General features: G+C 37.5%; 1 protein-coding gene and 2 long non-coding RNA genes across 4 annotated transcripts in view; 1 reads left to right on the plus strand and 2 right to left on the minus strand.

Moving 5' to 3' along the window:
• Positions 1 to 5,438: 5,438 nt before the first annotated feature.
• On the minus strand, positions 5,439 to 7,819 carry LOC105267033 (solute carrier family 22 member 15-like). The gene is made up of 6 exons (XM_011305607.1): positions 7,586 to 7,819; positions 7,309 to 7,515; positions 6,865 to 7,198; positions 6,154 to 6,808; positions 5,719 to 5,916; positions 5,439 to 5,659 (listed from the first exon to the last, which is right to left on the minus strand). Exons 1-6 carry the CDS (start codon positions 7,817 to 7,819, stop codon positions 5,524 to 5,526), a joined length of 1,764 nt encoding a protein of 587 aa, XP_011303909.1. The 3' UTR covers positions 5,439 to 5,523.
• A 206-nt stretch (positions 7,820 to 8,025) lies between these two features.
• The window catches only part of LOC105266947 (uncharacterized), a 6,441-nt gene continuing 2,052 nt past the window's right edge, over positions 8,026 to 12,414 (minus strand). For both annotated transcript variants that reach the window (XR_892206.1, XR_892205.1), the window contains 4 exons: positions 10,652 to 10,793; positions 9,493 to 9,793; positions 9,093 to 9,259; positions 8,026 to 8,096 (listed from right to left, as the gene is read on the minus strand). This is a non-coding gene — a long non-coding RNA (uncharacterized lncRNA). The remainder of the gene's footprint in view (positions 8,097 to 9,092; positions 9,260 to 9,492; positions 9,794 to 10,651; positions 10,794 to 12,414) is intronic.
• Positions 9,194 to 10,265, plus strand: LOC105266946 (uncharacterized). The gene is made up of 3 exons (XR_892204.1): positions 9,194 to 9,268; positions 9,497 to 9,709; positions 9,840 to 10,265. It is a non-coding gene; the product is annotated as an uncharacterized lncRNA (long non-coding RNA).

A 12,414-nucleotide genomic window follows, 5' to 3' on the forward strand; every position in this document is an offset into this window, starting at 1 on the left:
AATAATTACAATTATAAATGCAAATGTGAATATATTTTTTGAGTTTATAATAATTGAGATGAAATGAGAAATGAAAGGTGTAAAACAAAATGTTTTCCACGTCAGCATAAAATAAAATTCACAAAACCGAAAGGACTTCCCTAAAGAGTTTGGACATTCAATTATGATACAATTTCAAACCCAATAAACACCAGAAAAATTTCCTTCCAGGCAACTCAATTGTTGTTCAATCGAGGTGGAAAGTACTCAGGATTTTCCGCTAGGACTGGAGTCTGTCCGATTACATTATCTCAACAGGAGAGTAAAAACTTTGGTTTGAACTGGCCTTCCACCCCCCAGGCCCCGGAAACCAGTACTTTGATGTAATGGAGTAATGCAATTTATTTGAAACTTTCATAAAACTGCACCTAACCGCCGTAAAGGAAAATGGGTCACGAATTCTTCCAACTGTGAAGATACGTGGCCTGTGGTAATCTGTGCGGCACCTAGACTGCAAATGTCGTACAACCGATGAATTCTCTTCTATTAATTAATCGATTCACTCCTAATTGATTAATTCGATTAGTCCCCTAATTGCATTAGCCACGTCCAAGTGTTTCGATGATTCCCAATTTCCGTTTATACCTTTCCATTATTACAACCATTAAAACGATATATATATTGTTCTTGAAAATCAGATGTTAATTACCTTCAACGTAATTTCAATCATAATTAATATCAATCATTCGTCCAAAATAATTCTCCCAAAGAATCATCCTCTAGAGTAAAACAATTTTAATTACAATTAAACAACAATAAATGCTGACAATAATTAATAGTAATGATTGGAATTAAAACCAAAGGGTTTATCTAAAATCTAATTAATCGGGGAAATCCCATTTTTCGAATTTAAAGAATTGTTATAAATAAATAGATAGTTGACAAAAGTAAATATTTATGTTGATGCAGAAATATTCAGCAATTCATCCCCAAAAAGACCAAGAAATCGCAAAAGTTGAATAACCCGAAAAAAAAAAACAATAAATCGCAAAATGCATCAGAGTCATTTTTCACTGTAACGTCAAGCGGATCACTTGGGTTTCCATCGTGCGGGCTCCCTCGTACATCAGCCTGATGATGATGTATCACCTCGTGTACGTGTCGAGGACTCATCCCGTGATCCACCCCCTCCCCCATCCGCGAAGTAAAGAAATATCAAAGACAAGGGTAAAATTACACGAAGACAATTACTATTCTGAATATAATTAGCGACGAAAAGCAAAAGGCGCCTCTGGGCTTGTGTACGCCATGTTGATTTATCAAATTTCCTTGATTTATCCGGGACATTATCCGTTTCTCAAACTTTCTGTTTACTCAAACTGCGCGTATTGGGGGTGGGTGGTTGGGGATCGCGGAGGGAGGTAAAACTCGCGGAACTCGAAGGAAAATGTTGGAGGAGGGGATGGAGAGGGGAGCTGAAGAGAATTGGAGAGGAGTCTGTGTACATACCTCTCCCCTCTCTTTTCGTCGACATGTACCCCTGCCCCCCTCTCACACCCCCGTCTGTCCACCCGTTCTCCCACCCCTAACCCATTTACTCTTCGAAACTCTCGGCTGGATCAATACCGGGGGAAAATAACAAAGGTAAACAAGACGGAGATGAATGACAAATATAAATTATACATTCGTCTTCCATCAACCCTTCTATCCCCTTCCACCCCTTTTCAACCCACCCCGTGCTATGCTATTCTGGGTGTTACAATTGGAGTTGGGGAGAGGATTCTCGTGTAGAATCCATGAACAATGGAATTTTTATTTGAAGGATATTGATTATCGATTTATCAGGGATTGAATTGTTGTCGATAGCAGAAAATACTGGGAATTTGTTTTACGTTATTGTTCACAGGGAGGGGATGAAAAATTAGTGCGGGTGGAGCTGGTGTCTGCAGGGCTATTGTGGAAATTATTCAATCATCAACTACTTCATTAAATTTCGAGTTGCCAGATTACTGGATTGATTTTTATTAATTATGTTATCGAATGGATTTTATTCCGTTTTTATTAATAATTGGATTAAACATTGTCGTGTCAACTATTCAGGGGAAAATTAATTCAACAAATGTAGTAATGAATTATTTATTTTCTATTTGAATCGTTCAATCCGATTGATAAAAAATGAAGGGAAAGGGAATGGTTTGAATCAACTACTGAATCACCAATTGACTCTCAATGTTAAAAATTTACAAATTAACATTATCATTTAATTGATTAAACATACAAATTGAAGATTTTAAATTTCCCCAGAAGGAGACGGACATTCCCCCAAAAATGAAAACTTTCCTCATCAAGTCGAAACCTCCAGATAAATTACCCATTACCACTTAAAATTCCTCAATTCCACGGATAAAAAATTAATGAGCTTTAAAAATTCTCCAATCACACCCCAAAACAATCAATAATTAATGCACCCAACACCGGAGACTAAATAAATCCCATAAAAATCTGAAGACTTCGGTAATTTTAATTCTAGATGAAGTCCAGTAAATTTTCATCCCGAAAGAATTATTGAAGCTCAATGACTAATAAACCAATTACCGATAATGATTGACTTGGCAAAGTGTTCTCAATTATAGCCTTGAGCGTTTGAGTTTAACGACCGTAGATCTTTCATGATGCCTTTGTGTGTATGTGTCTTCATAAATTATTCATAACATCGTTCATGAGGTGGGAGGGATGGGGGCAAGTACCACACGTGTACATTCCGGCAGATATTACCTTTAAATCGTCCATCACTGCCAGAATGAAAAAGGGAAAGGGGTAAAAATTTAATCTCAACAGTTTAATATCAAATTTGATGAAACAAAAATCACCGAAATTCTTGAGAAGCAAAAAAATAACTGGAGTAGAATTTCATAAAATTCCACTAACCCGAGATTAATGCAACGTGCACATACAATGATTGGTTAATGAATCGTGTGGTTCAGCCGGTTGGATAATTCGGTCGATTTGCATGTAATAAGGCTCATTAAAGCGAGCATTCCGTGGATGGGATACCGACAGTTTTGCCCGTTAAAATCGAATCAGCAATGGGATTCAAAGTTTTATCACTCACCAATGGCACAGTATCAAATATCCCGGTGGTTTGGGTAGATGCAATGCACCGGTGATCATACTGCTGTTGTCCTTTGGATATTACCTAGAAATCGGTTGAATAAATTAATTATCATTATTGAATAAGTGATGAGAGAATTTGATGATAACGAGGTGAAAGGACGTGAGTTTACGGAATTCAATAATTTATTGATTTGTGTGTCGGAATTTTTAATTATGGGAGATTGGTTCAATTTTAATTAAAAAAAAAGAATGACATTGCTGTTAATGAGCATTTTTGTGTACACCTATAATCAATAACGTAATAATAATACAATAATAATAATAAATCATTATTACATTTACTGAAGAACAATTTAATTTAATCTGACAGCCTTTCGGTGCTTCGACATTTCAAAGTCATCGCCTATAAAAAAAATTCTTCATCATCGCAACGATCGACTAATTGTTTTCGACACGTGCGTGCATCCTCGGTGCAATCCAAACAGTCGCATGCATCCGTCCTGGAAAATTCATTCGCCATCTTAAAAATCACCGGTAGCCATCACCAAGACTTGAAAATTTCGTGGTGAGTCCCTTGTTTTGGTCTCTGACCACTTGATAAAGATGAAGGTAACGGGCACAATCAAAAATAACCCAAGGTAGAATCTGAAAACGGGTCTAGAGTTGCGGGCACGAGATGCCGTCAGTTGGCAAGCAGGGGATTCCCCCTCTCACCAAAAGATTCGACTGAAGTAGTTTCACCCTCCAACGGGCGCCTCCGCATTGTTGGCCACCTGTTTCCACTGGCTCGTGCACCTACCAACATATCTGTTGATTTTTATACCTTTTTTTTTATTATTTTATTATTTTTGACTGTTTATTTTTTTCACCTTTGACGGTTTTTCGTTGCTACTCAGGGTTAAACTGATGCGGTTGAGATCTCTCGTGTTTCTCTTTCCCCCGATGATCTCTATCGTCAGCATCCTCAGGAATTGGATCCGACGGCAGGTGCCACCTGTTTCACTCTGGGTTGCCGCGTCTGATCAACTGTGAAAATATATACCCAGAGGGTTAACCAGGGCTCACCACTCCCGGGAGATGTTGTTGGGATTGTCTTACGTAACTTTTCGATTCCTAGAACAACTGGTAATAAAAATTTTATTCGGAATTCGAAACGTTTGTCAAGGTTAATGGGCTGAGGTGGAGCGAAGGGCTGGATCTACTGAGCTTCTCGTAAATTGTCTACCTCCTTTGTTTCCCTTTGTATCTGATCGCTTTATCGTCATTTACAAGTGTAATTTATGAGGATAAATCATGCTGAGAGATTAACACTGAAATTGCTGAGGAGACGGGGAAGAGAGTGGAGACTTAGGGTTCACATTAAGGATATCCGAGTACTTTCTACATTCTTAAATAGACGATTTTGAGAGGCGCAATTACCAAATGTGTCGGATCGAGAAATTATTGCCGATTTCCTCTCATTTTTCTCTTTTCCTTCACAAATTTCTGAGAAGCGGTTAATAGAATTGACGTAGGAACATAATAAATAATTCTCAATTTTTATTATTGTTTAATGAAAATTGTTTAATCATGAGGGGGTAATCTGTAAGGGTGTGAAAAAACAAGAATAGTGGTCTTTGGTCAGATGACCAGTAAAGTGCCCCCAACCCTCTGTATGTATGCGAATCGATTGGGCGTGCGGTGTTGCCGCGTCTGAAATAAAAACTCAACAGAATCTCTCATCCCTTTAAAAAAAAAGTATGTAACATTTTTTGTCGCAGTTTCAGCAGACACAGCTTATCCGTCGAGATTTTTCCATAACTTTCAAGCTGATAGTCGAAAACGCTAGAAGAAGGTAGACATGGTGTAAAGCAAAGATCTTTTCTGGGAAAGAACTATTCACTTTACGATAGTTAACTACTAATTCCACTCTATTTATTTTCTTTTGATGTTACAAATGTCTTGTTTGTTTTACATCAGACTAGGCTTACCCTTCACTTCTTGGATTATAATTACAGTAACCGTTAAATATATAATATCAAATGTGAAACATAAAACGGGGGTAAAGAGATAGTTAACTATTGGATTATGGGGATAGAAATGAACACTCAGTATTTTAAAGACTGAGAGTTATTATTTGGAATTATTTGACTCTAGACAGTCAAGATATACTTTTCTGAATGAAGACTTACAACGAAGTAACTATTACTTGCGAGGTTCAGGTTAAACTCCTCTTCAGAGAGCAATGTAATTTTCTCGTTCTACCCTGAACCCTTATACTTAGTCTTTCCTTTCTTGATCCTCTCCGGGCATCAGTTGTATTTTGGGAAAAACCTGGAAGGCCCCGCCGTAATGAAGAAATATTTTCTAAATCCAGAAATCCAATTCAAATTATTCCACTCTATTTTCGTGATTACACAATGCACAATGCATTCATGCATAATTTAGTATTTAAGATTCGATTTTGGGCTGAACAGAATTCTTTCTGAATCTTTGAAAGAAATTTACACTATTCCCTGCAAACCTCTCCTCGTCGTCAACAAGCTCTGGATTCTCCTCCACGAGCCAGCGTTTAGGTTTGGATTTTCTGTCGATAATTGAACGTCAATTAATGAATTGTCGATGGAAAATTGTGTAATCGAGTACATTTTTAAATTAACTGAATCCTCAATTGTATCTGGCAATTCACGGTGGTATAAATCTTTGAGATTTAGACTGAATAATGCAGCTAGGATACAGGTCATTATCAGAGAGATTGCCATTGTTGGGAACTTTACGTAATCGTAGTTGCCGGTCCAGACGAAGAGGGCCCAGATGCTCTTCCAGATTCCAGATAGAGTTCCCCTTGAAAAATTGCAATTTCCAACTTACAACAGATTAAAGAAGTCCATTGCTCTCGTATTTTGCATATTTTTAACTCAATCGTTAATTAATCAAGTTGAATTAATGAATATGAAAATACTGGAATCTAAATTTTCTCATGAATATCACCGAAGATAATCGATCTATAATAACAATCAATTTCAATAATTAATCTCTAATTATCGAGGGATTTGTTAATCAATTAAACCATCAAATTACCTCAACAATGTCGGGACAGTCCTTGCATTGTAATTCAGTAAAACCCCGTAACTAAGACTGACAACACTCACATTAACGAGCCACAAGATAGTGGTAGGGCCCGTATTAGAAGGTTTCAACTGATGAAGATCAATGATCAGCATGAAGGAGCTCACGAGGACCAGTGCAATGGCAATCTGTAGGATCTTTTTGTGTCCCATCAATAGCATGCAGAATTGACCGCACAACATGCCCCCCATCGTGGCAGCAGCGAGAAGAGCATTGGCTACTTGCGATTTAGTCACATGTGCCAAGATCGAGTAATAAGAAGATCCAAATATGAGAGCGAAGAGAGCTGTCAGGTATCCTATTCCAATGATCTCGCAGGCTATCTCCGGCTCCAGGAAGATGTGCCAAAGCTGGAGCCTCTTTCGAGGTAGCTGGAGCCTCTCGTTGCTCTGGTAAACAATCACTCCTGGAGGAATCGAGCTGCCATTCATCGCTGAAGCTTTTTTCACTGTCTTGTTCAACTGACTCAGCCTTCTCGTGCAGAAGAGCCAAGACGGGGACTCCGGGATCATTCCAATGAACGGGAACATGAGGATGAACAGGGCGTTGGTAGACACCAGCATTAGGTCGTAGGACTTGAAGAAGTTCCTGAATGTTGGAAGGATCCCTGAGGAATTCAGCGATGAAATTCAAAAGCGCAAGACCTTTTCAACTGTTTTTTACCTATTCCCAGGCCAAAACAGCAGCACACGATGACGAGTAACTCCGATCTTCTGAGGTTGGTACTGATTTCCAGAATGAGTAAGAGACACACTGAGAATCCCCCGTCGAAGAAACCATTGATGATACTTGATATGATAAAGAGTACGTAATGGTGTGATATCGCAACCATAGCAGCGGTAATTGGAGCTACTCCACAGGAGATGAAGATCACGGTTTTGCGGCCGATCCAGTCGCTGAGGGTTCCCATAAAAATGTAACCAATGATTCTTCCAAATGCGCTGGATGACTGCCAAAGCCGTGACACTATTTTTCCGTTATCACACCCCCGATTGAACTGAGTGGACCATTTGATTATTGTTATCATTATGTGAGGATTGTTCGTAATTTTTCGTGATTGTTCGTGATTGTTCGTCATCATATGTGAAACTTTCTCAAATCAATTACCTTCTCAGCTAAATTCTGACCGCCAACAGTGTTGTAATGGATTCCGTAAGGACAAGCTACGGTTTTGGTGGTATCAATGGTCGGTCTATCTGCGTAACTCAAATTAATCAACGCACTGTAATCAATTTCATAAACTTCACAACCTTGAAAATAACCATCAGCGAGTAACTGCTGATCCCACTGTTTACGATTGCAGACACCAACGCACTGCGCCGCAATGAGGAATGCACATTTAATGGGAATTTAATCACAAATAATGAGGGATAAAGTTACTTACGGATTCTCCAGTGTGGCTGTACAGTATCCATTGCACATCAGTCCAGTGATGGAGAAAATTGGGCTTTTTGCACCACCAGCCGTCTGGACGCATCAGGGCCTCGGTGCCGGTGTTCAGTGTGTGATTTAGTGTACTGAAACTCAGAAGAAGAGTTATCAGGAGTTGCCAACGCCCTGAGCCAATCATCTCGTCAACAATGTCGTCTGTGGACTGATGGGCATCTCGGGATAGCATACTGGAGACTAATTGATTCTTGATGCTTCCTCCAGGTTCAATAACTACTTCTACTATTGATGGCAATTTCGACCATCACGAGGTTAATGAGGTTATTTTAATAAACAAAGGAATTTACTGGGCGGAATATAATTTAATATTTTTAATTTATTTTATATTATGTATTAAATAATAATATTATTTTAATAACAATATAATTGTTACAAGTAAATGATGGGTAGGAATAAATATATAGTAGATTCACATCGTCGATTTGCGCCAATTAGCGCCTTTAGTCCTGAAAATCAATCATAACATATTTTAATTGGAGAGTTAATCCATGTATTCCGCCATTTTCTTGGAGAATAGGCCGACAAAATGGCGGAAAACATCGGGCAACTCCTCACATCTCCTGTGATCCTGTTATGAAACTTCTATTTGATTCAAATTTTTACCGCATGCGCTCTAAATTTCTCTTCAATTTTCTTCAGATTTTAACAGGAGCACAGAAGAATTAAGGATGTTAGGTGCTGATATATGGCCAAAATTAACGTTTTCTGCTCTCTGGCCAGAAGGTCGCAACTTCCCGGCTGCCGTGCGGCCGAGAAATTACGATTTTCTGGCTCGTCGAGCAGAAAAATTGTATACACACCTCAGCCGGTAAAAAAAATACCTCAGATCACATGTTTGTCAGCCTCGGCTTCGCCTCGACTAACAATTTCATGTGATCTGAGACATTTTTTTTTCCTGCCTAGGTATGCAATTATCAATTATTAATTATCAATTATTTTCTATTTCTCTGGAAAATTTACAATGGGGTCGACATGAAAAGAAAACATTTTTGCGATTTCCCAGTCTTTAATTACCGTTTAATGATGTTTTTTCTAAACTTCTAAAAAGGATCACAAAATTGACAAATTGACAGACAAATCCCCTAAGAATGATCGCTCCACCACGAAACTTCGTGAGCCATTAAATAATGACAAAAACCAAAAACGTTATATTTTTTCCCATCACTCCCATCAACAATCAGCCAAAAAAAAAAATCCGACAAACATGAATTTTGGCGATATATGGGTGTGAGACATTCTTAAAGAGATGTCCTACATTAATTTTTCAAATGAAATCAATGACAAATAAATAATTGAAATATCCGTTGTTTTCCTACAACTAATTTTCAATTTCCAAAAAATTCTTTAACAATCTTCATATCTCTCGATAGAACAATGATAAAAAAATGAAATAATAAGAAAAAAGCCATTTTCTAGACAGCCTTGATGAAGATTCTGTTCACCTGATTCCTTCCCCCAGTCGTTCCTACTGTCCTCCCATAATTCCCGATGTATCCGTACCTCCGTCATCTGCTTGCTCAGTTGAAAATTGCCCTTCGCTTAACGCAAAGTGTCCTTTGTCGTGCAGTGGTGTGAACGTAACATCTCCATAACCACGGTAGAATTCCCCCTGTTAGTGGTAAATAAAAACGGTTAATTTAACCACACGCTTCATTTGAAGTACACAATGCACAATGTCTACGTGTATGCCTCTAATAACCACTCATTGCTTTGTAGAGCGCATCGATAAGTAAAAATAGTGATCCTCTGTGATCCACTCCAGTGGTGAATTTAACTCTCGTCATTTGGCATTGATTTCATCGTATTTTTCTTTTTTATTTTATATATCAATTTTATTTTCACCTAGGATAAATGGGAGCAGTGGAACGGGCTATTTCGGATGATTCGCTTTAACCTTTTCCTGCTTGACCGTAGCATCGAGACCTTGAACTAGACCTACTTAGGCGAATGGAAGTGGTTAAAGCCCCTGGGGGTGGCCTCTCAGCTTACGTTTCTCGACACTCAGATACGTGCCGTACTCTCTCGTTGCATGTGTGTGCAGTCGAGGGTGGACTTGAGGGTAAGTGAACAACCCAGGGACTGTTGCTCCTGGTGATCCCGGAAACGCCGATTCATCTTGTCGGATATCCGAGGCGAAGTCAAACTAGAGATAATTAGATAATCATTATTTTTTATATTTTTTTTTTCAGAAAGACTGCAGTTAGGTGAACTCCTGGTGCTCTACATTAATTATTATGATTAATAATTATGAATATCTGAGAAGTCCGTCTGTTTCCGAATTTTCGGTAAGCATTCGGGATTTTGAGAAAATTAATAATAATCGGTGGAGTTTATTCAACGAGATTTTTTACTTGATCATTCACTGGAGTAATAAATTATTATATATAATTTATCACTCGTATTTATTATTTATTAAGTAATAATTATTATGGGAATCTAGTCGGAATTGCCTGGAAATTATTCGATTGGATAAATAATTGATAAATATATATTTCTATGAAGTGAATGGATCTTTTCCTAAAATCTCACGTGAATATAATTTAGTTTTAGCGAAACCTATAATTAAATTAGAACCTATAATTAAAATGGTTTGTTTCGATTTGGAAAATCTTAAAAGTGGGAAATTCTACTGTTAAAGAGAGATTCATTAAACGATTTGAATTAACAATTCCTGAATGTTACAATCTCTTTCATGCATCTTTTATAAGCAATTAATTTAGCCTCGGAAAACGCGGAAGTGAGATATAAAAAAAGTGCAAATATAAATTCGAAAGTTTAAAGTTACTGGAGAATTCTTTCCCATTGTTTTCCTGATGCAGAATTGAGTAAAAATACTGGTGAGAAAAGTTAAGATTTTTTTAATATCCCGAGAAAAATAAAGTACGTGGAAAAAGTTTTTCGTTAGTCTCCAGGGGCTCTCCAGACTCCACAGAACCACTTTTCAAATGTTAAAAATGAGTTGAGCATCACTGGAGAAATGCATTATTCATATTTCACTCACAATTCTCCCCCTCTCAAGCCATTCCCTCAGCCCCTCATTTTCCACCGTTCTCTCCTGCCTCCACGTCCTCCATTTATTTCTCCTGGATTATTTTTTCCATTCGTAATTTCTCATGTTTGTTAACTATTTCCCTCAACTCCATCTGAAAAAAAAATGAGGGAATGGGGATTTGGATGGCGAATTCAGCGATGAAAAATTTCTCTTTGGAATTCAATTAAGAGAATTTTAATATGAAATGAATGGATGTGCATGAAATGGATGGAATTTCCAAGCTTTCAACAGAATCACCAAGAATTCATTGAATTCCAACAGCAACTCAACGTTTTAATAAGAAAAAATATATTGAGTAATTTTGAAAAGGTAAAAAATATCGTCATAAATATATAAGTCATTTAACAGAATTGAACTTGAAGCGAATTCACAACTTCATTTACGATTCTTTCAGAAGTACCAGAAAAACATTGTCTTCTCATCCCCTCACCTCGCCATTTTGAAATGGTTTCCCCTCCCACAACTATGAGATTGCCTTCCAACCCCAGTAAATGTCTTAATGCAACGATGCACAGTGAATATTCAATTTCAGCATTTTTCAAAAACAATTTCAAACTCCAAACAGAAGTGCTCTGATATCTTTTTACAACTCCACGGTCGATGATAATTGAAGTCATAAAATGGTATTGTATTTCATGAGATGGCACTGACGAGGGAGATACGTTTTATGAATATATTTGGAAAAGAATGGCAATTAACATGGCACATGTCCCGGTGAGAGGGAAAATGATGGGGTAAAAGGCGAGGGGAGCGAATTTAACGATGACGGCGAGAGCTTCTGGCATAAAAGTTATGCAGATACATTTTTAGTTTTTTTTTTTTCTTTTTTTTTCAAGTTTTTTTTATGAGAAACCGGGCAATATCGCTGGGCATATTTTTACACAAAGTACTCGAGTTACAGGGGTTTTTATATCGACTGTAAAAGCATCAACCTCCCGTATCGAATAATGTCGTCAAGGTTTTTTGTCAGTTTCGCCTCTTTCGTTCCTTGACGGAGTAAAATCTTTATGGATTTTTTCTTTTCGTCAATGGGGAGGGTAATTAAAAGTATAATTTCATGGGTAGGAAAAAATTTTAATTGGATCTCCCATCATTGTCGGAGTAATCGAGAAAAATGACATTTCACAACGCGAAAAATTCGACGCTCCGATGAATTTTTATCGCCCCTCTGCACTCATCTCATTAATCTCTCTTGAAAAAAAAAGCATTGATGAATTTTTCAGTAGAATCACGAAACTGGTTTTTTTTTAAAAAGACTGAATAATTTCTCGGGAATTTTCAATTAAAATGACTTTTTATTACATCATGAAATAAAACAACGGGAACCACCAAAATGGGGGAAATGGAATAAATTGATGCCAGTGTCTATCCAGAATATTGACATAAATTCTGTACATGTGAATTCTCTATGTATGAATCTGAATGTATTTCCATTAAATTCCAATTTTTAATTTACAACCCCCTACCCCTCTACATCACCCAATTCCCCCTATCCCCCGATGCGCATGAATCATGCATTTTATAATTTTCACCGAGGAAGAGGAATAAAATTTTAATTAAATCATTTTAATCGAATTGCAGTTGATTAACAATGTAGCGGTGGATTAATTATTACATTCATTCTGCCTGTTGCAACGATAATTTAGTAATTCTCCGAAAATTATTAACGAATTGGTGAGCATGCACAAATGCAATTGCCATTAAATTTCTGG

The sequence above is a fragment of the Fopius arisanus genome, unplaced genomic scaffold (assembly GCF_000806365.1).
Source record: "Fopius arisanus strain USDA-PBARC FA_bdor unplaced genomic scaffold, ASM80636v1 scaffold00043, whole genome shotgun sequence".
Classification (NCBI taxonomy): Eukaryota; Metazoa; Arthropoda; class Insecta; order Hymenoptera; family Braconidae; genus Fopius; species Fopius arisanus.

Bases quoted from the DNA above. Each gene is read 5' to 3' on its own strand.
- LOC105267033 (XM_011305607.1), bottom strand. From the start codon at position 7,819: ATGCTATCCCGAGATGCCCATCAGTCCACAGACGACATTGTTGACGAG. The intron at 7,199-7,308 runs GTAATTGATTTG...TGGTCCACTCAG, and splicing joins GTCAGAATTTAGCTGAGAAG to TTCAATCGGGGGTGTGATAA. The intron at 5,660-5,718 runs GTACTCGATTAC...AATTATCGACAG, and splicing joins GATTCAGTTAATTTAAAAAT to AAAATCCAAACCTAAACGCT.